The sequence below is a fragment of the Panthera leo genome, chromosome E2 (assembly GCF_018350215.1).
Source record: "Panthera leo isolate Ple1 chromosome E2, P.leo_Ple1_pat1.1, whole genome shotgun sequence".
Lineage (NCBI taxonomy): Eukaryota > Metazoa > Chordata > Mammalia > Carnivora > Felidae > Panthera > Panthera leo.
Window position 1 is genome coordinate 30,868,575 of NC_056693.1, and position 25,958 is coordinate 30,894,532.

The 25,958-nt window shown below is 39.6% G+C and overlaps 1 protein-coding gene and 2 pseudogenes across 7 annotated transcripts in view; 2 read left to right on the top strand and 1 right to left on the bottom strand.

Annotated features, from left to right (window-relative positions):
* Positions 1-233: 233 nt before the first annotated feature.
* Positions 234-25,958, top strand: part of RBL2 (RB transcriptional corepressor like 2) — a 62,605-nt gene continuing 36,880 nt past the window's right edge. For 3 of the 7 annotated variants that reach the window (XM_042920796.1, XM_042920794.1, XM_042920793.1), the window contains exons 1-10: positions 236-568; positions 2,782-2,912; positions 5,537-5,737; positions 8,928-8,992; positions 12,511-12,639; positions 17,026-17,186; positions 17,276-17,340; positions 17,979-18,165; positions 22,081-22,247; positions 25,763-25,872. In XM_042920796.1, the coding sequence (XP_042776730.1) occupies positions 329-568; positions 2,782-2,912; positions 5,537-5,737; positions 8,928-8,992; positions 12,511-12,639; positions 17,026-17,186; positions 17,276-17,340; positions 17,979-18,165; positions 22,081-22,247; positions 25,763-25,872 (1,456 nt within the window). In that variant the 5' untranslated portion in view covers positions 236-328. Of the gene's footprint in view, positions 569-1,222; positions 2,088-2,781; positions 2,913-5,536; positions 5,738-8,927; positions 8,993-12,510; positions 12,640-17,025; positions 17,187-17,275; positions 17,341-17,978; positions 18,166-22,080; positions 22,248-25,762; positions 25,873-25,958 lie in introns of those variants that run through there. The other 4 variants (XM_042920798.1, XM_042920797.1, XM_042920799.1 and 1 more) reach the window with 4 other exon arrangements.
* On the bottom strand, positions 14,384-15,653 carry LOC122209125 (annotated as a pseudogene).
* Positions 22,643-25,748, top strand: LOC122208776 (annotated as a pseudogene).

The window sequence follows — 25,958 nt, forward strand, 5'->3', positions numbered from 1 at the left end:
CGATGTTTTTTCTCTTCAATACGGTCCTGCTGAATGGTCCCAACGTGGGGGCCTACTTAAAACGTAGCGAAGCCTGTTTTATTTTAGCCCAAGGAACACTACAGGAGTTTCTTTTTTAAATATGATTTTTGACCTCCGTGGGCTTCCGGCCCGAACTACACTTCCCAGCAGGCCGTGCTCAGAACTACGGGTGCCTACTTGAGGTCTGGCTTCCCTGGTGGCGGCGCAGTCGCCGTGCGGACGGCCGACGGGCGGGCGCTTCGCGGTTTGAATGGCTGCGGGCCCGGGCCCTCAGCTCACCTGAGGACCGGCCGCCCAGGGGTGCGCTATGCCGTCGGGAGGCGACCAGTCGCCGCCGCCCCCGCCTCCTCCTCCGGCGGCGGCAGCCTCGGATGAGGAGGAGGAAGACGACGGCGAGGCGGAGGACGCCGCGCAGCCGGCCCGCTCGCCGGCCCCTCAAACCCTGCAGCGGTTCGAAGAGCTGTGCAGCCGCCTCAACATGGACGAGGCGGCGCGGGCCGAGGCCTGGGACAGCTACCGGAACATGAGCGAGAGCTACACGCTGGAGGTGCGCCGCGGGGGAGGAGGCGAGGGGCTTCCCGGGCCTAGTCGCCGCGCCCCGCCGCGGGAATGGGCCCCTCCCCTCCCCGGGTCGGGCGCCCGGCGGGGACCGTGGGGCCGGCCCCGGGTCTCCGGTCCCCAGCCTGGAGGGCGGCGGGGATCCTCCCTGCGCGCCTTAGTCCTGGGGACCTGGCTGACGGCAGGCTCCTAGCGGCCCAGAAAGTGAACCCCGTCTCGCAGCTGTTCCCTTTCGGGTTCCGAGTGGGGGCCATTTCTTGCCCTAAAGTGGCATCGCGAGGCCGAGGTCGTGCCGGGGTCACGATCGCAAAGATACAACCACCTTGTCGGCCGAATGAACAGGTGCAGTTGTTACGACCGTCAGGAGAAGGGGAGGGGACTTGGCTGTGCTCCCACGGAGATTAACCCGCGTTTAGCGCCGGGGCCGCTAGGCTTCTCTCTCAGTTCTTTTCCTGCTGTGCCCACTGCCTTTGTCCCGGCATTGCATCCGTGGAGTAAACGCGTTGTTAAGTTTCGGGCTGTGCTTGTGTGTCAGCTGTGTTCCTTTCCCTCGGGCAAATGAAACGGGCTTTCTGCCCCCCCCCCCCCCCCCCCCCGGATATAGACACACGCCCGCATTTGTCCCTAGGAAGCTGGCACTGCGACGACCTTGAGGACCTTTTGGTCACCCCAGACGTTGCCCAGGACCCCGTAGCCGCTGTGATTTCGGCTTGTTGTGTCCCTTTCTTCGGATGGGGCTTGCAGATGAGAAAAATGGCCATTCCAGCCAGTGAGGCTCAACCCTGTAGGCACCTCCCCTTTATGGACCAATGGGAAGTGACACGGAAGTCGGGATTGTTTATCAGCTGTTAGCTTGTGTGTGGCGTTGAACTGGAGGCCATATGATTTTCTTAAGCTGTTTTACGGTTTGTGGAAAGAGAGGGCAGATAGGCTCAAACTGGGAAGGCCTAACCAAAGTATCTTTAATGATAATAGTAGGGTGTTTCTGAGTACATGTGACTCACTGAGGTTACTTTGTATTCTTGCCTTAACAGGATTGTATTTCAGTTCTTCCCCCGTAGTTATATGTGCAGGGGCGTGGGGGACAGGCCTAGTAATCTAGTGTCCATAGAACTTGACAGACCTAGGTGACATTGGACAATTTACCTAACCACTCCAGCACTCGATTTTGTGATACGTGAACTTGAGATTCTTTGTACCTGCGTCACAGAGTTGTCTTGCAGGTTTAATAAGGGAATGTGGAGTTTCTGTTGTGGACAGTGCTTGTGCTGCAGAGTTTGCAGAGCTCTTTCCTGTTTGTAGGTGATGTGGCCGCACAGGCCACGTTCCTATTTATTTTTCAGTGGTTCTGTGGTCAGTGGTTCCTGTGGTTCCTTGGTTATGGGCAGAAGTGCTTCCAAATAAGCTATAATCACGATAATCTTTTAAGTTACACAGAACAAGTACTATCACCATTCAGTTGAGGTGTCTCAACTCATGGGATTAAGTTGTATGAAGTCCAGTGTTAGGTAAGCAAGCGGCTAATAATGGTTAAAATTATTTTTGAAAACACGTTTGATTAGCTCAGTTTACCCAGTTAGTGAATGAATATTCATTTATCAATTTTTTTTTCCGCCTCTTTTTGGCCAGATACTGTTGCAGATGGTGGGGACAGAGCAGTGAGCAAAACTTAAAAACCCCCACCCTCGTGGAGCTTGTTGTCAGGGATGATGTGAAATGTGAAATAATGGAGGATGTCAGGCTCGTGGAAAATAAAGCTCATATGATGTTTAATACAGAGTATCGGTTATAGAATTTTATCTTCTGATTTCTTGTGTTTTCTATGCTTTCATTCTCACAGCCCTCAGATAAGGAAGTTGAGGCTCTCTGTTCATTTGTCCCACATGGGGACCCTCAAAGCACATGTCCTGAGGGAGTGAGGCAGGTGGAATCTTTATTGCCTTTTATGATCTTACAAGTTACCTAGCATCATCTGCATCTCGGTTGAGATAGTTCAAAACGAGGGCATAGAACACAGATTCCTGTCTCCCAGTGTGAAAATGTCAGCGTCACAGTATGAGAACACTCGGGATGGAGCCGTCATTGAAAACACAGCTTCCCACAGACATAAAAAATTAAACTTTGTTTAATCATAAAAGTTTTTTCATATTGAAATGTATATATAGCTCATTAGGTAAAAATCAATATTCCTTTATTTTACAGGGGAATGATCTTCACTGGTTAGCATGTGCCTTATATGTGGCTTGCAGAAAATCTGTGCCGACTGTAAGCAAAGGGACTGTTGAAGGAAACTATGTATCTTTAACTAGAATCCTGCGATGTTCCGAACAGAGGTAACTATGTCAGAGTTGGAAAAGTAGAGTGTGACAAATGTAAAAGGTCAAAAATCATAGTGATAGAATTCTCTGTTTATCATTTCCAGGGCATTTTTGTACCTGTAGAGTGCTGAATTTAGAGACTAGGTCATGGCTTTCCTTTACCGCATCTAAGTTGGTAGCCATTATTTTTTACTTCTTTTGTGAAAAGTATTGAAATGTTAATGTATTAAGACTTGTATGGGAGCACCTGGGTGGCTCGCTCAGCCGAGCATCCAACTCTTGATTTCAGCTCAGGTCATGATCTCACAGTTCATGAGTTTGAGCCCCACATCAGGCTCTGTGCTGGCCTGCTTGGCCTGTGTGGTGCCTGCTTGGGATTCTTTCTCTCTTTCCCTCTCTCTCTGCCCCTTCCCTGCTCACTCTCTCTAAAATAAATAAATAAACTTAAAAAAAAAAAAAAAAGACTTGTTTGTATGAAGAGTACTATTAAAGGTTAGGACTTGTTATTATGTGATATTGGAGGAATTCTAAATAAGGATATTAGAGAAACTTTAGGAAATATTCTAAATTGTAAAGGTAAATAAAATATGGTATTAAACTTAGAACTACATGCCCAGGATTTGTATCTTTATATATAAATATATGGAATGTGTAAATACTTCTCCATTTGCTGCTTGGGGGGATATGCAACACTATTACAATCAGTTTCTGAAAGGGTCAAATAATGTTTTAAAGAAGAGGCAGAAATTGCTCTTTCTATCTGTTGTGTAATTGAATTGATTATATTTATTTGTGCCTTTTGGGTGAATTTTCTCTTATGGCTTATTAAAGATTGGTGGGAAAAAGGATATTTGGCAGTTTGTAGGGGGAATACCACTGTCAAAATTTATGTACCTAATGGTTTAAAAAATCACTTACTATTAAAATAATTAACAAGAAATGTAATATTCTATCTGTAGCCTATTTATTAACCTTGAACTCCATCCTGAGTTATATTTAGGCCTAAGGACAAGAGGCAGTGCATAAAGAGTTGAACACCTGGTCTGCAAACCTGCAGAAGTGGACTTAAATAAGGTGCAAAAGTATAATCATTACGGAAAAGCAAAGTGGAGACAGAGTAATCCAGTTAAGTGACAGACAAGGAACTTTAGAAGCAAAGGTCAAATTATGGAATTATCATAAACCATAGTAAATTGAATTCATCCAACATTTTAATGCAAGTAATCTAGTTCTAGGCTTCAGTTGTGTTTCCATTTCAAAAACTCAGTTTCTGTCTTTAAATTTTACCTCTGGGCTCAGATTATTTACTTTTTTGCCATAATAGACTAAAACGGGTTAAAAACGAAGAGTATGTTGGGAGAAGATATTTACAATGTGTATAAATAACAAAAGATCAGTGTCCAGAAGTATATAGAGAACGGCTAACAAATGGTTGCATGATTGACAATGGGTCCTAAAAAATGGGTAAAGAATATGATTTCACAAAGCTCAAAACTCACATAGCTAATAGATGTATGTAAAGAAGTTCAGTCTCACTGGTAATAAGGAAGTTCAAAGTAAAAACAAGGTAACTGTCATTCTCATCAGATTGGGGAAGTTTGAAGGCTGATAAAACCCGCTCTAGTCACTATGTAGGGAAACAGGAAGTCTGTATTGCTGGTGTGCATTGGTGAGAGTATAAATTGGCACGACCACTCGAGTGGCAAATTGGCAGTCTCTAGTAAAGTTGGAGATGCACCTTCTCTGACTCGGCAATTCTTCATCTTTGCCTAGTCCCTAAAGAAGCTCTTACATACAGGTGCAAGAATGTGTTCATTACAGCCTTTTCGTGTTATAATGTAAAATTGGAAACCTCAGTTTGCACTGGTTGGGGAATGAATGCAAAAAATCATGGTAGTTCATATGCAGGAATATCTTTAACATTAAAATTAATGAATTAGATCTGTACATATTAATGTTAATCTCAGAAACATTGAATGAAAAAGCAAGTTGCTGAATGCTACTTACAGTGTGATACTATTTATATAAAATCTTAAAACCACACATAAAGATGATACTACTTACTGTTTATGGATACATATAGACCCATATATGTGTAGATACAAATGTATAGATACATATAGATTCGTATATGTATAGATTCGTATAGATGCCATATAGTAAGGATATTAAGTAGTAAGTATATAAAAGCAAGGATGGGAAGGATTCGGACTCACTTGAGAATGGTGGTCATCTTTGGGGAAGAAGAGGGGGCCATGGGTTTGGGGAGGAGTACAAATGAGAATTTGGCTGTTTCTGTTGTACCTGAAGCAAACATGGCAAAATTTATTCAATATGTTAATGTTTGTTAAATCTGGCAGTGGGATACATAAGTCTTGGTTACATTACTCTGGCTGATTGTTTTATATTTTTATATATTTCATAATTTAAAAAGTCAGGTCATCTCAGAAAAAAGGTAGATTAGGAAAATCAGAGACATACACCAATCTGTAAGACAGGAAGCTAGTCAGAGGCATGAGTTGTGATTTTATATCACTGTCTAAAAGTAATTTAACAAGTTCATTTTGATTTAATTATATTTGTGTTCTCTCCCTTTGTGTTAATTTTGAAAATGTCTCATTGTTTATTTTTAATATCAGCTTACTTGAATTTTTTCACAAGATGAAGAAGTGGGAAGACATGGCAAACCTACCCCCACATTTCAGAGAACGTACTGAGAGACTAGAAAGAAACTTCACTGTGTCGGCGGTAATTTTTAAGAAATATGAGCCCATTTTTCAGGACATTTTTAAATATCCTCAAGAGGAGCAGCCTCGTCAACAGAGAGGAAGAAAACAGCGGTATATACATATACATATTTAAAAAATTTTTAGTGTTTTATTCGTTTTCTGAGAGAGAGAGAGAGCAGGGGAGGGGCAGAGAGAGAGGGAGACACAGAATCCGAAGCAGGCTCTGAGGCCCAGAGCCTGATGGGGGCTCAAACTCACGAACCATGAGATCATGACCTGAGCTGTAGTCAGACGTTTAACTGACTGAGCCACCCAGGCGCCCCGCGGTATGTTTTTTTTTTATATTTGTTAGTCAGGACTACACATTTTTAAAATCTGTGCTGCAGTTTTGATCCCTCGGTTTGTGTCACTTAGCTTATTTTGCTAGTCTTAAAAAAACAAATGTGATTTCATAAGTAATCTTTCTTTCCGATGGCTCTCTTTTAACAATAATTTCTTGCTTTTCATTGTATGTTAGCCATAAAGAATTTGGCTTCCTTCATATTGCAAAGTGTATGGGATTATTGTTTCTGTAAACTTTCCCTTTTTATTTAAGCAACCCAAATGCAAAAGTCAGAACTTATGTATTTTCACCAGTTAGCCACCTGGGTATCGAATTTGACTCCTTAATTTTCTGTTATTGGCTATGTTGACTATTACTATTATTTTCTGTATATTATAATATCAACTATTTCTCTTATTTGACTTCTATGTCCTACTTAGAAATCGATAATCCCCTCTGAGCTGGCTTCTATATGTATTTTGATGTTTATAACTAACCAAAAGTAGACAAACTGGATGGAGGGAGAATAAGGGGACAGAAACTATTATGAATATGTGCTTTCTGATCATGTCTTCAAAATCTGTAACCTGACTCTGGCTCAGTGTTTTCCATCTTTCCTGATAGGTAAAGGCAGTCATGGGATACACATTCTCTACCTTTACCATGAACACTTTTTCATAAAGTAGAAATGGAAATTGTTCTTAAGATAGAACTAGAAAAATATTGACAAGAAAAGTGGGGGGAAAGGAGTTACTACAATTGAATGAATAATGGGTGCTTCTCTTTCAATATAAAAATTTTTCCCAAATTGTGAAGGATGTTTGTAGTAAGTGAGCAGGTTTTAAAAATCAAACAAACTATGTATTTTCTTGGATAGTTGACCCCACTGTTATGGAAGCAGCTGGTCCAGTTTGCTTGTAATTTGGGGGGAGTTGACTATACACAATGAAATAAAGTTTGGATAGATGCTTTGTTGTAAGTCTGAGCGAGGCTGATGTGATCATTCACAGGAAGATATAGAATATCTTCTTTCTTTGGAGTGTTGTAGGAAATGATTTTAGGTTGTGCTTGCTTTGATATTTATTAGGGTATGTATATTACCTAATTCTGGTTAAGAAAATTGTAAGATAATTTTAATTTTAAAAGCTTAAAATATACTGTATACTTTTATTAGTACTTTTGGCTAATAGTAATAATCATGTATACCATTTACTGAGCATTGTTATGGAGCAGGAACTGTCCAAGATTTAAACCTGTATAACTTGAATGAATCCCTATGACAACTATATAAGATTGATGCTGTTGTTACAGGCGGGGGAACATAACCCCTTGAGAGGTTAAGTGATTTGGTCACAGTCACACAGTAAGTGTGGAGCTATTATTGACACTGGTAGTCTGCTTGCAGAACCCATGTCCCTTACCACTTCTCTGTACTGTGCCCCACACATACCAGTCTCTGAAAGTTTGTCATTGGGTATTTATTGAGAACTTACTGTGTGAAGTATGTTGTTAGGTATTTTATATAGGACACAAATATTGAAGAAAAAAAAAAAAAGCCCATAGCCTCTGTCTTTTGAGAGCTTACAGTATAGTTGTGGAGAGGAGGCATGTATGAATGCAAAAGATAACAAAAATATACAACTTCTGAGGCAAAATTAAACCACTGGGCATGAGCCAGTCAGGTACGGTTCCATGAAGTAAGGAACGATGGGTAGGATTTTGATGGGTGAATTTGGAGATGTAGATAGAGCCTTCTTTGTACAGGATGTGTATGCGAAAATAGCAAAGAGGCGATTGGCTGAGTAGGTTCAGTAGGTCAAGTTCTAGGGTTCTCAAGTCATAGATTCACTGTTGAGAGTGGCTTGAGTTCTAAGCTAAAAAGCTTGACTTTAAAATAATTAAATTAATTTAAAAAAGAGGCATGTCTGGGAGGCACGTTGGTTGAGTGTCTGACTCTTGACTTCGGCTCAGGTCATGATCTCAGGGTTGGGGAGATGGAACCCCCATCGGGCTCTGTGCTGAGTGTGGAGCCTGCTTGGGATTCTCTCTCTTTCCTTCTGCCCCTTTCCCCAACTCTCGCACTCTCTCTCTCTCTCTAAAATTAAGAAAAAAACGTTTAAAAAAAAAGTTTGACTTTTATCTTGGTAGGCATCAAAACTGGATAGTTATCATGTGCCTAGGGTAGGGAGGCCACTTCTAAAAGCAGGGCACTGACATTTAATCCTTGCCACGGACTGGTGAATTAAGTACAAAACTCTACCCAGGAGACTAATTGTTCAGCAGATGAAGAGACTGGGGCACATGGGGGGCAAGTGTGTGTAGCTAAGGACCGTGGGGGAACTAAACCCTAGTCTCCCGATCTTCCCTTCAGAGCTCCTTGTTGGGATGTGGAGACAACAGATGTCTTATCTGAATATTGGCAGAGGTTTTGGTAGAAAAGCCAAGGGCGTAAAACAGGTCTGAAACTCCCTTTAGCAGACAACTTGGCAAAGTATAATGGATAGTCTTAACGATAAAGAATAAGGAATTATAGCAAACCCAGGATTTACCTTAAGTAGTCCTTTTGTGACTTGATACAATCTGGAATATCTTTGGGGAGGGAGGGTTTACAGTTCCTTAGCTATGATGAAGGGAAAAAAATAGAGAAATACCTGATTGCATACATGGGTCCAAAAGCAGCATGAGCCTCTCTGGTGTCATCAAAACATCTATGGTCACTCATTTTCTACCTTACCTGTCTTGACCTTGAAAGCCTTTTATAGTTCTTCAGAATTTTCTTCTTTCTGAGGTGAACTCTTTCCCTGGCTTTGTCCTTGCCAGTATTTGGTTGGAGCAGAACTTCTTGTACATTTTCCACGTGAAATGAATCTGCTGTCACTCCCTTCAACTGTGGGTTTTGTTTCTCACCTGATTTATAGTCATTTGTGATGTCTTTTTCAAATTCTTCTGTTATCTCATGACTTTCTTTCTCCCCTGAAGGCGACAGCCCTGTACCGTGTCCGAAGTTTTCCATTTTTGTTGGGTGCTTTTTATATATGCAAAAGGTAAGACAGAGCAATATTTATCTAGATGTTAGCTTATGTAAATGTCCAGGTACTACTTTTGTCAATCTGTATTGTGTATCAGGAAAAGATTCTCAACTGAGAACTTTCTCAATGACTTTAATCTCAGATTCATTTTTAAGTATTGCCTTTTTGTAAGTCTTTTGAATGTCTGTAATGTCCAAATCTTATATTAAATGGAAAATCCTTTTATTTTGTTCTTCCATAACATCTTTTCCATCCAGAGCTATTCTTCTGAATTATGGACCAAAAGCACATTAGTAGTTTGTATTGGTGTCTTGAGCTGTATTTTTCGTGAGCCGTGTCTTATTTTGTTGAGGGTGACTGCTCATCCTCAGTGTAGTTCAGATGACTTTTTGCATCTTGTTCAGATAAATACATTTGCTCAAATGCCTTTGGATACAATTTATTTTCTCTCCCTTTTCATCTCCCTTAACTTACCCAAGGTCTGTATTCAGGGAAATACGTTACTATTTTTTTGTGTCCTGTCTATATTTCTGTGTAGAAATGATTCTTAGTAATCTAAAGAAGAAGAAAAAATACAATTACATTAATTACATAAACTATGTAGAATGCCTTTGCTATTAAGAAAGCCCAATAAAATGCAAAGTTATCATCAAAGAGTCATAGAGCTGGGAGGAATTTCATAAATGTAAGAGATTTTCATTATTAGATCAAGTAGCCCAAATTATTTACTTTTAAGATTAGGTAACTGAGGCCCCAGAATTAGCTGCTAGAAACAGAGCTAGGATTTGAACCCAGATCTGGCTCTTGGTTTCATGCCAGATGTGAAGGCCCTTTAGCAAGGATGTATCACTCCATTGGTCTCTGGGTTTGGTGTGTCGGATTATAGCTGGTTCTTTCTAGCTATTTAGGTGAGAACTCATTCTTCCTCCCTGAGCTGTGTGGTTGATTGAAAAGAAAAGTCTTTCTTCTGCCAAAAATAAACTGTTAGTTATTTTGCTGCCCATCACACTGGTGTGTTTCTTTAGTGGAGATAAAGGTAATATGATAAATGGCACAAAATGGAGGTGTAGGAGCATATAAACGGCTCTCACAGTAGCCAGTAACCCCTGCTGCTGCTTTTAGCTTGCTGTGGCTGGTATTATTTATGACACTAATCTTGTCATTGGATTGTGGGCAAGTGTATCTGACTTCTGGGATTTTATCTGTTCTTATGCTTTTTATGGTGTGTATGTATCTGGGAATGAATGTGTTTGATACTATAGAAATTATTTAAAAATTTTATTGTCCTTATTTACATTTTGGTCTCTCTTGATCAACTGGGTGTCATATTTTTGTCTCTGCAGTTAACTCGGTGTTGGAGTTGTGTTATTAATTCAGTCTGTAATTATTTAATCTGAAGAGTCTTTGTTTCCTGACAGTCCAACACCGTGATCTTTTATGATTCAGTAAGATCTTTTCTGATAGAGTTGTTTAATTAGTTTTATTCAGTTCTTGATTTAGTTATTTGGGGGAGAGTTGTATTGTACTCTTTTATAGCCACCTTTCTCATGACTTTCTCTGCAGCATACGGGCATCCCAGATTATGTTGTTCCTGATAGATAAGCCATTTTTTTTGCCTGTTATCTTTGTTGACTTCCTATGGCAAGTACACCCTCGTGACAAGTTTGGGCTTGTCATCCTGAAGGGCTTTGTGGCCCCAAGACCAATTTGGTGCCACTTCCTGTTTTACAATCTCCAGTCTCTTCATTCCTGATAAATCAGCCAATTTCGGAGTTTCAACAAGTTATCTTTGTTGTTGGAAAGATAACCTACCTCACAAAGTGAGATTTCTTTCTGAAGTCAGGATTTGAAACTCGAAGTCTGTCACGTTGGGACAGTCCTGGAGTTTAAATTAGATTCTGACCCGTGGGGCATTTTTTGTTAGAAGTTACTGTGCTGCTCTTTTTTTCCTTTATGGCAAGTACACACCAGTGACAAGTTGAGGCTTGTCAGTGTGATGGGCTTTGTAGCTTGAAGCCGTAGGTGCCACTTCCTGTTTTACATTTGAGAAACCGTCTGCTTTAATATTAAACATCTTTATAGTGGAGCCAGGCAGGTTAGTTTGGTTCTATCAGTGCAGAACTTAACCACCTATTCTCATTCGCCTTTCTGGCAACAGAAAAGCATTTTCTCTCTTTAACTCATTTAAATTGATTTGTTGAATCATCTGTACGAAAAGAGAATTATCCTGCTATGCAGAGGTAAGTGGTAACTTTCTTTGGAGGAAAGGAGGAAAAGGGGGGAAAAGAGTCTGAAACAAAGCAGTATGAGAGAGAGAGAGAGAGAGAGAGAAGAGAGTGCGCGTGTGCGCGTGTGTGTGTTTGCATGCATTTGGGTAGGCATTAAGTGCGAACATGTTTAGAAATAATTCCTCAGATGTATGTTAGCTGTTTAAATTGAATTCATGTGATATAAAATCACTAGGAAGACTTTACATGCTGTGTTTCATGAGAAAAGAGATATGCTCAAAGTTATTTAAAAAATCTAGAAATATTTCTTAATTTCCAAGAATAAAACTGTTCAACTGCCTATAAAAACTGATTTCAGTGTTAGACTTAAACTAGCATCGCAGAAATGACATGTTTCTCTAGGTTTGAGCCTGGGTTTCTTTTTTCTTTGTTTACTAAGCATCAACATTATTCCCAGGATATTGGCTCTAGACTTAAATATCTTTCATTGTGGTCCTGTTGTTAATTTGTAGGAGTTTATATTATTATTAGAAAATATTTCAAATGTTACCATTAGCAGCCTGATTATATGTTCTGGTCTTTTTAAACTATATACATGAAAAAATCATTGTTCAGCTATTCCTAAGTATATCTACTAATCTTTTTTTTTTTTTTTTTAAATAAATTTCCCTTTTAGAACTGCTTTTTGTACATCCTAAAGATGTTGGACCATTGTGTTTTCATTTTCATTTGTCTCCATGTATTGTGATATTTTAATTTTTTTGGTTTTTAATTAATTAAATTTTAACTAATAGTTTAATAGTTTAATTAGTTAAATTTTAATTTCAATATAGTTACCATGCTGTTAATATTAGTTTTGGGTATTTAATATCTACTAATTTTCTTTTTTTTAATTTAATTTATTTTTTAATTCATTACTAATTTTCTTAACAGAAAAATATTTTCACATGAAAGAATTTGCTGCAGTTTGAGATAATTTATGAAGTTGTTTAGAATTTTCAAAGAAAAAAAACAGTGATAAAATTTTAGTCAGCTACTGGGGAGTTAATGCTTATTTAATGAATATTGATTGAGTGAATGAATGCCATTTTTTGTAAAGTTTTGGTTTTAATTACACTCTCAGAAATTTATTAGACTTTAAGAGTAATATTTCAAAATGTAAATTTGCCAGAACACTTTATATAGCTTTTGAGTCAGGTTTGGTACAGTGTTTGTGTAATGTCATTTTAATTAAAAAGAGAAATTATGTCTAAAATATCGTAACATGGATGCAGATTTACTTGATAACTGTTTGTATTCCTGTAGGTAATTTCCCCATGATTAGTGATGATTTGGTCAATTCTTACCATCTTCTTCTGTGTGCTTTGGACTTGGTTTATGGAAATGCACTTCAATGTTCCAACCGTAAAGAACTTGTAAACCCTAATTTTAAAGGTAAGTTTGTAAATCAAAGATTATTGGACAACTCACATTTCTACCTTATGTTTATTTTTGGGAGCTGTACACATGCCACAGGTTTCCTAGCATCAGAGAGCGTTAAGTGCTTTGAAAAGCTCCATCATCATAATCCAGAATACTTGCAATTACTTAAACCCAGGAGTTGAGCTCTCTGTAAAAATATTTATGGAAAGTGCAATCGCAAATATTACAAAGTGTGAAGTCTTACATGACAACTGTAGAAGTTTCTGAAACAACAAGAAGGAACTTAAAAACCTATAGTAGCAAAGTCGCATTAAACTGATGTTGTTTTCTGCATTGCCGAGCTTTGTGCCTGACACACAGTAGGAGCTCAAAATGGATTTATTGAAATAATCTTCATTCAGGTTTTTTCCTACAGAAGAGGAGTAGTTATGGTTGTAAATAAGTAAAATGAATTTTTAGCTCTTAAACTAAAAGATGGATAGAAATGATTTTGGCAATGCATTTAAGCAGGCTTTAAGGCCATGTTATTTCTATGAATGATACACAGTAAGAGGCCAAATTATAACTCACAGACAATATTATAAATATTAAACAGTATTTATAGAGGTAGTATATAAACTGTTGACATTTGAATAATACCATGGTAGGATTCTGAGTGATTTTCAGTTTTGGGGTGGTTATCGTTAAAATTTTAGCTTGTCTGGCTCTGAAGTTTTTTTTTTAATGTTTATTTATTTTGAGAGAGAGCGTAAGCACACGTTTACACGTAAGCGGGGGGGGTGGGGAAGTGCAGAGAGAGAGGTAGAGAGAGAATCCCAAGCAGGCTCCTCACTGTCAGCACAGAACCTGACACTGGGCTTGATCCCACAAACCGTGAGATTGTGACTTGAGCCAAGATCAAGAGTCAGAAGCTCAACTGACTGAGCCGCCCAGGTGCCCCTCAAGGTAGATTTTTAAAGTTACTAAAGTTACTTAGTTGTTCCTGCTTCAGTACATTTAATGTTCTTCGTATTCTCTCCTTTCCTTCCTAACTCCCTTTATATTTCTATGTAGTAGCTGCTTTTCATTTTTCTCCTCTTATTTATTTATCCATTTTGTTTGATTTTAGTTTATTTATTTACTTTTGAGGGAGAGACAGAAAGACAGAGAGATAAAGAGAAAATCCCCAAGCGGGCTCCGTGCTGTCAGTGCAGAGCCTAGCATAGGACTCGAACCCACGAACTGTGAGGTCATGACCTGAAGCTGAAATCAAGAGTAGGATGCTTAACCAACTGAGCCACCCAGGCCCCCCTTATTTATTTATTCTTATACTGAGTCTTGGGTAAGAATAAACCATAAATCAATATGTTACCTACATCCAGTATGATGAAATGAAAATATATAAACAGTATATACTTTGAATAGTAATTTTTTTCAAAGTTGTATTTTTTATTTGAATGTCAGACTTATTTGCAAAGTTTTATTTTTTTATGTTCTTTAGATCTTATTGCAATATACTAAAATTGTTATCTCAGCTTTTTTTTCTTTATTTCCAGATAAATAATTAACTGAAATCTTTTGAGTAGTGATGTACTTTCTCTGTATTTGCTGTATATTTATTTTTATTTAAGTATAATTAACATACAGTGTCATATTAGTTTCAAGTGTGCAACATAGTGAGTCGACAACTCTGTACATTACTCAGCGCTCACCACAGTAAGTGTAGTCACCATCTGTCACCATGCAGTGTTCTGACAATATTATTAACTATATTCCTTATGTTGTACTTTTCATCTCCATGCCTTATGTATTTGATTTTATTTTAATTTATTTATGTTAGCTACTTGGTCGATAAGTTTATTATTGTCTTTGAAAAATCTTCATAAAAATTGTGGTTTGATTTAGCTCTCAGTGGCCCACTCCTGAGCTCTAAAGAAGCTTGCCTTCTTCTGAGCTGCCCAGTCTTTCTTCTGGGCAAGAGACATTTTGGGATAGTTCCACCTCTTTTTAACTTCTTTCTTAGGCTTCTTCTTCTAGACTGGATTCTCTCCTAGAGCAGTGTGAGCTTTACACATCTCCTCCACCATGTCTGGAGTTATTTTGTTCTTTTTTTTTTTTTTTTTTTTTTTTAATTTTTAAAAATTTTTATTTACTTTTGAGAGAGAAGGAGAGAGACAGAGGTGCAAACAGGGTATGGGCAGAGAGAAAGGGAGACACAGAATCCGAAGCGGGCTCCAGGCTCCAAGCTGTCAGAGCAGAGCCTGACGTGGGGCTTGAACTCATGGGCCGCGAGATCATGACCTGAGCCAAAGTTGGACACTTAACCAGCTGAGCCACCCAGGTGCCCCCTGGAGATACTTTGTTCTCTATGTATTAAGAGAATTGTTTCTTGTAAGCGTCTTCATCTTCTTCCATTAGGTAACGCATACAGTCTGCAACTTTTTGACCCATGATGTACTGCCCGTGTCCTTCTGCACTCAATTGTTTGCTTTCCAAATCATAACCAGGGAATCATTTGGTACCATTAGGGACAGAGAAGGCACCATCTACAGCTCTCTTGAGGGCCCCCAAAACTTTATTTTGAGGAGTGGTTGCATCCAAATAGTAGGTGAAGGTACCAGGTTGACCCTCAGTGCTTTCCACAGTATTCATCTCCTGTCACCTCCACTTGGCCTTCTTAGATCTTGTCCAGGCCTGCTACAGTACACTGCAGCCTAATTTGTCACGCCAGCCATCACACCTCTCTTTGGGAGTTCATAAGCACGCGCTGCACAAACCGTCGCATTTCCTTCTATACGGGCATTAGCAGTCTGACAGATGATCTCTCTGGTCTCTCTGTGGACTATCATCCTGTATTTAGATGTGTTCTACTTATTTTTATCCTGAATTACCAAGCGTTCCCAAGCATAGTAATTAGTTTTGCCCTCTTGTCTTCTTCTAAATTTCACTTGGTATCTCTTGATGCAAGCCTTATTCTTGACAACCTTAACAAACCCCATCCTGTAGAACAGAGACTGGCATCCATGGCTCACCACAGACAAGCAGGCCCAGAAATACTCCATTGGCGGGGGGGGGGGGGGGGGGGGGGGGGGGTGGCAACTTACTATTTTATAACTGGAAGTTTGTACCTCTTAATCCCTTTTATCCATATTGCCCATTCCCCCATCCACCTCTCCCCTGGCAACCACCAGTTTGTTTTCCATACTTAAGAGTCTGGTTTTTTTTTGTTTGCTTTTTAAATTTCACATGTAAGTGAAATCATATGGTATCTATCAACTGTTTGATTTACTTCACCTGGCATAATACCATCTAAGTCCATCCATGTTGTTGTAAATGGCAAGATTTCATTTTTTTTTTTTATGGCTTAATAATATACCTGTGTGTGTGTGTGTGTGTGTGTGTGTGTGTGAGAGAGAGAGAGAGAGAGAGAGAGAGAGAGAGAGAGAGAGAGAGAAAGGGAATATGAGAAAATGAGAGAGAGATCTATTCATATATTGATGGACACTTGGGTTGCTTCCATATCTTGGCTGTTGTAAATAATGCTGCAGTAAACATGGTGGTGTGTAGGTGTTTCCAAATCAGTGTTTTCATTTTCTTTGGGTAAATACCCAGTGGAATTATGGGATCATACGGTATTTCTGTTGTAAATTTTTGGAGGAAATTCCACACTTTTCCAAAGTGGTTGCACCAATTTACCATCCCACCAATAGTGTATGAGGATTCCCTTTTCTCCACATCCTCCCTAATGCTTGTTATTTCTTGTCTTTTTGATTGATAATGGCCATTCTGACTGGTATGAGGTCATATCTCATGGTTTTGATTTGCATTTCCCTGGTGATTAGTGATGTTGAGCTTCTTTTCATGTGTCTGTTGGACGTCTAGATGTCTTCTTTGGGAAAATGTCTATTAAGGTCCTCTGCTCATTTTTTTATTGAACTGCTTGGATTTTTTTGGTGTTGTGTTGTATAAATTCTTTATATATTTTGAATATTCGCCCCTTATTGGATAAATCATTTGCATATATCTTCTCCCATTCATTAGGTTGCCTTTTTGTTTTGTTGATGGTTTCCTTTGCTGTGCAAAATCTTTTTATTTTGGTATAATCCCAGTAGTTGATTTTGTTTTTGTCTCCCTTGCCTGAGGAGACATAGCCATAAATATGTTGCTATTGAATGATAGCAACATTCAATATTGAATGATATTGAAGAGGATGATATTGAAGAGATTACTGCCTATGTTTTCTTTTGTCTTTGCTATCTTTGAGGTATATTTAGAGTCAAATTATGCCCCTCTACACTCTTTCCTATGTACTTATACACTAACTCATAGGCTGATTAGATTATTTGTATTTTGGTTTATTACAGTTTGATTTATTGAATGCTACCTGATCTCTCTGTTCTGTGATTCTGTTCATTATAGGCCTGTCAGAGGATTTTCATGCTAAGGATTCTAAACCTTCCTCGGACCCACCTTGTGTCATTGAGAAACTCTGTTCCTTACATGATGGCCTCGTTTTGGAAGCAAAGGGAATAAAGGAACATTTCTGGAAACCCTATATTAGGAAACTTTATGAAAAAAAGGTTTGTAAGTAGTAAAGTAATGTGAAAATATTTTCTGTGGAAAGATTTATTTTAATATGATGACTTAAGGATCTTTTCTTTCATCATAGCTCCTTAAGGGAAAAGAAGAAAATCTTACAGGGTTTTTAGAACCTGGGAACTTTGCAGAGAGTTTGTGAGTATTTGTATTATCAGCCACTTTAATATTTTGTAAACTATGTACTTAGGAAACCTCAGAGTTTAGTGTCTTTATTGTTTGTACCCTGGAAACTTAGAATATGTTTTGTGGGAGAACATCAGAAAGCAATCAAAAGTTGTGTCAACTGTTACTCTAAGCACACAGGTTAAAATTTATTGGAAATTGTATGGGCTGTTTTTTAAAGTTTTAATAGTTAAGCTTTTGGATCATAATTTTTGAGATAAAAGAAGTTCTTTGGGAACTGTATGGGTTCAAATGATGATGTAGAAGTAGCGAGATCTTCAAAGGTGCCTAGAGCAACTGGGAAAGATAATTAAGCATCTTACCAGAAACTGCACCTCCCAGGTAGATCGGTACAGGGTTCCTCCCCTCCAATCCCCGCCAAAATACTGTCAGCAAGATACACTCGCTGTATGACAGGTGAGCCTAGTGTAGCAAGCTTGCATTTTATACAGCTCAGATGTAAGTAACCGTGATCTGAAATTTAACTTTCACAAAATTATTAGAACTTGGAGTAAATAAAAAAATGACCTAATTAGGTGGCGTAAAACACTAACTGAAACGGCAGTCCTGTGAGTGTACATTTTGCCTGTCTTTTTTTTTTTTTCCTATAGTAAAGCCATCAATAAGGCCTATGAGGAGTATGTTTTATCTGTTGGGAATTTAGATGAAAGGATATTTCTTGGAGAGGATGCTGAAGAGGAAATTGGGACTCTGTCACGGTGTCTGAACACTGGCTCGGGAGCAGAGGCTGCTGACAGGGTGCAGATGAAAGCCATCCTCCAGCAGCATTTCGACAAGGTGAGCTGACCAGTGCCAGGAAAGCAGACATGCCGGAGTCTCTGTGTTATTGTGGTAATTGTGTGTGTGTGTGTGTGTGTGTGTGTGTGTTATACTTCTTCCAGTATGAAAAGGGAAATTCTTGTCCTACTTAATTGAAAAAGTGGTCTCTGTGTCTACTGACTTAATTTTTGTTAACATCAACTTTCCAAGTTTTCGGTTGGATCTGAGAGAAAGAGCCTTTGATATAAATTTAAATGAATGTATCATGCTGATATAACTGTTGGTTTTAAAAAAAAAAAAATGGGCCAGTAATGTACAGTCTTTACATATTGAATGTAGTAAGCATTTTAGAAAATGTCAATTGATCTGAATGGTACCTTCATCTAGACACTAGAGAAACTGATCATCTATAGTCTTTAGGAAAATTCCGTTAAATTGACATTCAGGATCATTGAATTTCAGGTGTTATTTCATGCATACAGTTAGGATGATGGAGACTAAGAGTTTGTCTTCTATTGTGTGATGTTCACAGAAAATACACAGCTTCTGACAAGTGCTTCCAAAGGCAGTGTGTATATTTCCAAGGGGTAACTCACCTGTAAGACCAGATTTAAGCCTGGTTTGCTTATTCATTCAGTAAATATTCTAAAGGTATTCCACACGCCAGATTGTGTCCTGCATACTGGTGATACAGCAGTGAACACAATAGCCATGAATACCTTGTTTTATATTTCAGTGTGGGGAGATGGACAATAGATAGCCAAACAAGTGAATATATTGGACGTCGGATGATAGTGTATAAAGAGAAGTCAAATAGGGTAGTAGTTCAGAGCGTGGGGAGAAAGGGAGAATGGGTGGGCCTTGGGCTGCTATGGATAGGGCGGTGAGGAAAGACATCTCCGAGGGGGTAACATCAACAGAGACGTGAAGTGAGGAAGCAAATCATGTGACTAGCCGAGGAATGTGTTTGAAGCCCAGAGAATAGCATGTGCCAAGGCTTGTGGTAGGAGCTCGACTGGCTTTTTGGAGGAATGATGAGAGAGCACTGTGGTAGGAATTGAGTGAGAGAGTGGTTGAAAAGTGAGGTGGGGGTGGGGGCAGGGTAGACCTTGTACGGCTTTGGAAGCTCTGGTAAGAATGTTTGCTTTTGCTCTGATAGGAAAGCCATTAAGAAGGTGTTATGGAAAACAGTGACTGAATTAGTCTGATCTGCATTTTTCAAGGTCTTGTAGGGGGTGTTTGGCAGGGGCCAGGGTAGAAGTAGGGAATTAAGAGGCTGTCGCACTGGTTCTGGTGATAGCTCATGGTGTTTGGATCAGAGCAATGGTGGTATTGGGGCTGTGTTTTGGAGACAGGACCCACAGGATTTCCTGATGGCTTGGATCCAGGGTGTGAGAGAAAGATAATGGTGATGACTCCAGTTGCATAAATGGTATAAAAGCTGAAGTCCTTCCAAAGGCCTCTGAGGTCTTTAGTGATGTAGCCCGCTGCCTCTCTGAATTCATCTCCTACCACTCTCCTCCTCACCCATTGTGCTCGTCACATTAACCTCTGTTCTCCTTCTTCAGATATGCCGAGCATACCCCAACTCAAAGCCTTTGCTCTTGCTGTTTTCTCTGCCTAGAACATGTTTCTTCAGGATATTCATGTGGTTTATTTCCTCACTACATTCAGGTCTCTGATAGACTGACCACTGCATAGAATAATAACCACTGACATCCTCCCCAACCTTCAGCACTTCCTTCCCCTTTTACTCTGTGATTAGTGTTCCTCTTAGTATTTGTCACTGTCTTAAGGTAAGTGGGTGGGTAGAAAGAATTGTTTGTCTGACAGTAAGTAGATAGATAAATACAAAGATGGGAAAAAAGAATCGTTTGTTATGGGTCTCCTGCATTAAAAAGCATAAACTTCATGAGGGCTGTGACCAGTGCTGTGTTCAGTGCCTGGCACATAGTAGGCATTCCATGAACATTTATTATTGACATTTATTCAGGGAAAAAACTCAGAGATGGGGTTATGATGGTATGTTATTTGAGATATCTTTTTAGGCATCCTCGTAGACAAGTGGAGTCGGCAGTTTGGATGTACAAGATTGGTGTTCATAGCAGAAGTTAGGGCTGTGTGTGTGTGTCTACTCTGGAGACATCAGGATATAGATGGCTTTTAAAGCCATGAAGAGTGACTATGTGAGTTGATAGAGAATGGAAGAGGTCTAAGGACAGAGCTCTGGGGCACTCCAAAGTTTAGAAGTGTTTACTTGGAGAAGGAAAGTTCTGAAGTTTCAAAAATAGCAATATTTATACCTGAGTCAAAGAAAGACTCCTCTTGATCAGAATGCCCAGGAAGTTTTAAGCCAAGAGCTAAACAGTGCTGCCGAGAAGCTGTATGCTGACCTTGAGAACTGTGGGCAGAAAGCTGTTTGTGGCAGTCATACCTCGTTCCCTGTGTGGAAGCATTGATGTCTGTGGGCAGTGGGAGATGCTGCTGTTGCTTTTGCTGTGCACGTGTAAGGTGTTTTTCCCTCCCAGCAAAGCACTGGTTTATATACAGGGAAGAAGCTGGCTGTAGGAAAAGACGTGTTAAGCAGGGAATAGCCTTCTGAATGTAGTTAATCCACCCAGATTGTCTTATTGACCTAAAAAAATTGTAGAATTAATTTCTTTGAAACCAAGTGGAAGTCTTGGCTCTCTCCTGTTTAAGTCACAGAAAACATGTAGATTTATATCTGTATGTGTAGAGGTATATCTGTATGGCAAATTCCTCTGCGTATCTGTATCTCCTTAAACTTGAGTAGTCTGTTTTGCCAGGTGAAAATTTTGCTAGGTGTTTTTATAGGTATCTCTAGAATTAATATACTTAGCTACGTGGGGAAACACAGTTTGTCTTGAATGTTAAAAAACACTCCTGGGGCACCTGGGTGGCTTAGTTGGTTAAAGTGTCTGGCTCTTGGTTTCAGCTCTGGTCATGACCTCACGGTTCTGAGTTTGAGCCCCACATCGGGCTCTGTGCTGACATTGCAGAGCATGCTTGAGATTCTCTGTCTCCCTCTCTCTCTGCCCCTCCCCTGCTTGCGCTCTCTCTCTCTGTCTCTCTCTCTCTCTGTCTCTCTCTCTCTCAAAATAAATAAATAAACATTAAAAAAATAATAAAATAAAAGACACTCTTAAGCTCTCTTAACCTTTCAGAGTTTATTAGAAGAAATAGAAAAGATGTTTTATTAGCATTTGTAGTCATGCTTAAATTCTCAGATATTAAGTCCTATCTTTTTCATATTTATATTCAGGAATGTTGACTTAAATTTATTTCCCTGAAGATCTGTAGACTTGAGTGGGGGGAAACCGATAGATTCTAGTAACTAGAGGTAAAGGAGGGGCAAGAAGACTGAAGGCCATTCTGTGTCAGGCTGGTTTCGCATCTAGGAATGTTTGTTTTGTTCCATGTCTCTGAAGCAGATCTGATGATTTAGATGGGCTTTTGTTAAATCATGGAATTCATTTGGGCCGGGGTTAGTTCACAGCTTTCCTTTGTCAATCTTTGAGTAGTTACGAAAAAGTGGTGGGTGGCAGCTGTGAAATTCTGTTTCTCAGCGATGCTCTTTACTGTATATTCCTTGTTTGTGCCTTCAGGTTTAGGCCTAAAGTAGGGATGACAGGGAAGTACGGGAAGTATGCCTTGTCTTAGGGTTTAATTTTTAAGAGACAGACTTTCTAGTTGGCTAAAATACAAATTGTCCTTTCACACGTCTTCACATGGAGGGTGGTGGCTCCTAGTGGTGTTATGTTCAGATTCCAAGAATGGAGATATTTGAATCATTAAAATTTATTGATGAAGTCTGATTGGTTTGAATTCTCATTTGTGAAGTAACTGAAAGTCATTCTAATCTAAAATAGTCTTCTCCCCTCCCCCCCCCCCCCCCCCACCGCCCCCATTTAGTCTAAAGCACTTAGGATCTCCACACCACTGACTGGTGTGAGGTACGTCAAGGATAACAGCCCTTGTGTGACCCCAGTTTCTACAGCAACACACAGCTTGAGTCGTCTTCACACCATGCTCACAGGCCTCAAGAATGCGCCAAGTGAGAAATTGGAACAGATTCTAAGGTGGGTTTGAGCCCTTCTTGCCTTCTAAGATTTGATTGTTGACCATTTTCTATTTTAATTTTTTTTTTTTTTTTTTTTTTTTTTTTTTACTTTTTAGTGGCTTAATTCACCCATTATTAATTTTATACCAGTTGCATGCTCAGACGTGTTTTTAGTCTGTAGAGGACATAGGTCACCGTCTATGTTGGTGATCATTTTTCCTCAGTGTGTTCCTCAGTATCTCAGTGTGTTCCAGCTGTTATCACAGAATACCATAGACTGGTGGCTTATAAACAACAGTAATTAATTTTTTACAGTTCTAGAGGCTGGAAGTCCAAGATCAAGGTTCCAAGATTCAGTGTCTGATGAGAACTGCTTCCTGGTTCATAGACAGCTGTCTTTTTGCTGTCCTCACAATGAGCGAGGAGGCAAGGAAGCTTTCTAGGGCCTCTTTTATAAGAGCACTAATCCCATTCATGAGGGCTCCACTTTCATGACCTGATCAGCTCCCACATGCCCCACAGCCAAACACCATCACATTGGGCATTAGGTTTCAACATAGGAATTTGGAGGCGGAGCACAAATATTCAGTCCGTAGCACTCAGATTTCTTCTGTGTAGTAGAGGAGACAGTAATTAACAACACTAGACACTGTAGAATAAGGCACCAAACTGTTACCAAATGTTCTATCTTAAGATTTCAGGAAGCAGGGCGGGGGGCGGGGATCAATAAAAATAGCAGTTGTCGAAGGACTTCATGAAGAAGATTGGACCTGAGCAAATTTCTGAGGGGTAGGTCAGATTTTAAAAGATAAAACAGTTACATTCATAATCAGTGTCAAACCACCATAACTTTTGTAAGTTGTGTAAAATACCCTTAGTGTGAAAAGGAAGTTAACTGCTTTTAGTCCTTTGATCTGCCGGAGACTGGTAGAAATATCAGTGAGCCCTAGTGAAAAGCCTGATAGACTGGATTTTATTACCTGTGCACAGTTTTTTGCAAGTTTATTTGAAAATATTACCTCCAAGGCCCCTCTGTCCTAAAAAGTATCGGATTTGATGACATAGATCCTATAGGGGCCTATTTTATTTCTGGTGGTATAGTATAAGGAGGCCCAGTATACACTAGTAATTTCCTACTCACAGCTAGACTTATTAAATACCAAGGTTGACTAATTTCCCTTCACATTTTCATGAAGTCTGCTTTATTCATAACTTGACTGTGATTAATACCCAACAGGCTGAGTCTGTATGGCCTCTTCCGCAGATGGACCTTGTTGGCCTAGAATACAGAAGCATTTTATAAATACATTTTAGAAGACTGACTTTATAGCGTCCAGATCTCTTTCCAGGTGTAGGAGCTTCTTTAATCTTAGACACCATTAGTGGGGTTAAATATTTCCAGTAAACGCTAAGTAAAACCAAAGACTCCTATTTTCTGTAAAAAGGTACCTGTGAGTGTGTTCATAAATAAAATTCTGTTTGTGTATGATAGTCAGTAGCTACCTCTAGCAGGATTATAACTGATTTTTATTTTCTTTACAATTTTCTAAACTTGCTACAATTTTATATTTGTGATCAAAATAAAATCACAGTTGCTTCTACATAGCACCCACACCTGGAATTGGGCCGGGCCACAGCCTCTGGCCTATGGACCCCCTGCAAAGTGAACGAACTTCAGGCCTTCATGAAAATGTGTAAGCAGGACCTGAGTGTTCTGCACACCAAGGAAATGCACTTCCTGAGAATGGGTGGTGAGCGTGGCGGGTTAACTACCACCTGCTACAGTGAAGAAAAAACAGCTAGTAAGAAGGTGGAGGAAAACATAAGACAGATGAACCATCAAGCACGGAAAGTCATCTAGAAATTGACAGTGAAGGTGTGATTGAACCAGATAACAATGCCCCTCAAGAAATGGGAGATGAAAATATAGAGATGAGTGGGGAAATGATGGATCCAGCAAATGATGAAATAGTGGCTGTCATTGGATGCCCTAAATGATGATGAGTTGCAAAAGGCCATTGATTTGTACCCAGATGCCATCAAGCTGAATCCTCGCTTGGCCATTCTGTGTGCCAGGAAAGCCAGTGTCTTCATTAAATTACAGATGCCAAACACTGCCATCCAAGACTGTGATAGAGCTATGGAAATAAATCCTGACTCAGCTCAGCATTACAAGTGGCATGGGAAAGCCCAGGCTTCTGGGCCATTGAGAAGAAGCAGCACGTGACCTTGCCCTTGCTTGTAAACTGGACTATGATGTAGATGCTAGTGCGATGCTGAGACAAGATCAGTGAGGGCCCAGAAAATTGCCAAACATCAGAGAAGGTATGAGTGAAAATGTGGAGAGTGAAAACACGAAGAGCGAGAGATCAAAGAAAGAATAGAAAGTAGGGTTGAGAAGGCTTGGGAAGAATACGAGAGAACCTGGAGAGAGGAAGAAGCTAGATGACAGAAGCTCAAACTGGCTCTTTTCTAGGTGCTTTCCTGGGGGCAAGCCTGGAATGGCAGGAATGCCTGGGCTCAGTGAAGTTCATAGTGATCCAAAGGTTCTTACAGCCATGCAGGATCCAGAAGCTCCGGTGGCCTTCCAGGATATGGCCCAGAATCCAGCAAATGTGTCAGATATCAGAGCAACCCAAAGGTTATGAATCTCCTCGGTAAATTGTCAAATTTGGAGGTCAAGGATAATGCCTTTCTGACAAGTAAAACCCTTGCTGAAGGAAAAGCAACTTAGATCACCTCATGGGCGTCACAGTAGTACAGACCTGTGTACTGACCTCGTGGAGCTGGGGTGCTATGAAGATGGTCTCTACCCCTCTGCCCCACATGCAACCAAAACATTTTATAGTGGTTTGCCACTGGCTATTCATTCAGGTGGGGTTTTCCTAGTAGCAATGACTAGGAATCCCTACTAGGAATTTTACGCCTTAAACATATTTAAAAACGAGTTTTAAAAGGATGTGTTAATTCCTAAAAAAAAAAAAAGAAACATAGTTGTTAACAACTGCTGATAATTTGTTTACTGCTTCTGCATTGAATATATATTGCCTTTCAAGTTAAAAAAAAGTCAATGAAATACACCTCGCTTTGGAGGAAAAAATGAAAAGTGCCAGTAATGGTTTCTATGAGTCTGTAGTATAGTTTATACACCCCTTCATTCTGTTTTCTTCCAGGAGTTCCTAATGGGACTTGTATTGCCCTCTGAGGAAACAATTGAAGGCAGTTTTGTTTGTTATCAGTGATTGTAGATGTGTAGGGTAGATGGGGGCCAGTCAAGAATGCTAAATTTAACTGCATGCAGCTCCACACAAGATACATTTTTTTCATGCAAAACGGGAGTACCAGCACCTGCGATAAGGAAGTATGGCATCTCCTAGAATACTTTGGGAGGTGTAGTTTCTGTTCAAAGTATTTTATATTTATAGGTTAGTAAAACTACAGAATTATACACAGTTTATTTGTGACTCAGCAAGACCTTTAAGTTGGATACTTTTTTTTTTTTTAATTTTAAAAATTTTTTTAAAAAAATTTTAGGACATGTTCCAGGGATCCAACACAGGCTATTGCCAACAGATTGAAAGAAATGTATGAAATATATTCTCAGCATTCCCAGCCAGATGAGGATTTCAGTAATTCAACTAAAGGTACAGCTTAATATTGTCTGTATTGTTCATTTTTGAAGTTTAACTACAGGGTCCTTTCTTGGTAACTAAATCAGAAAGATGAAGAA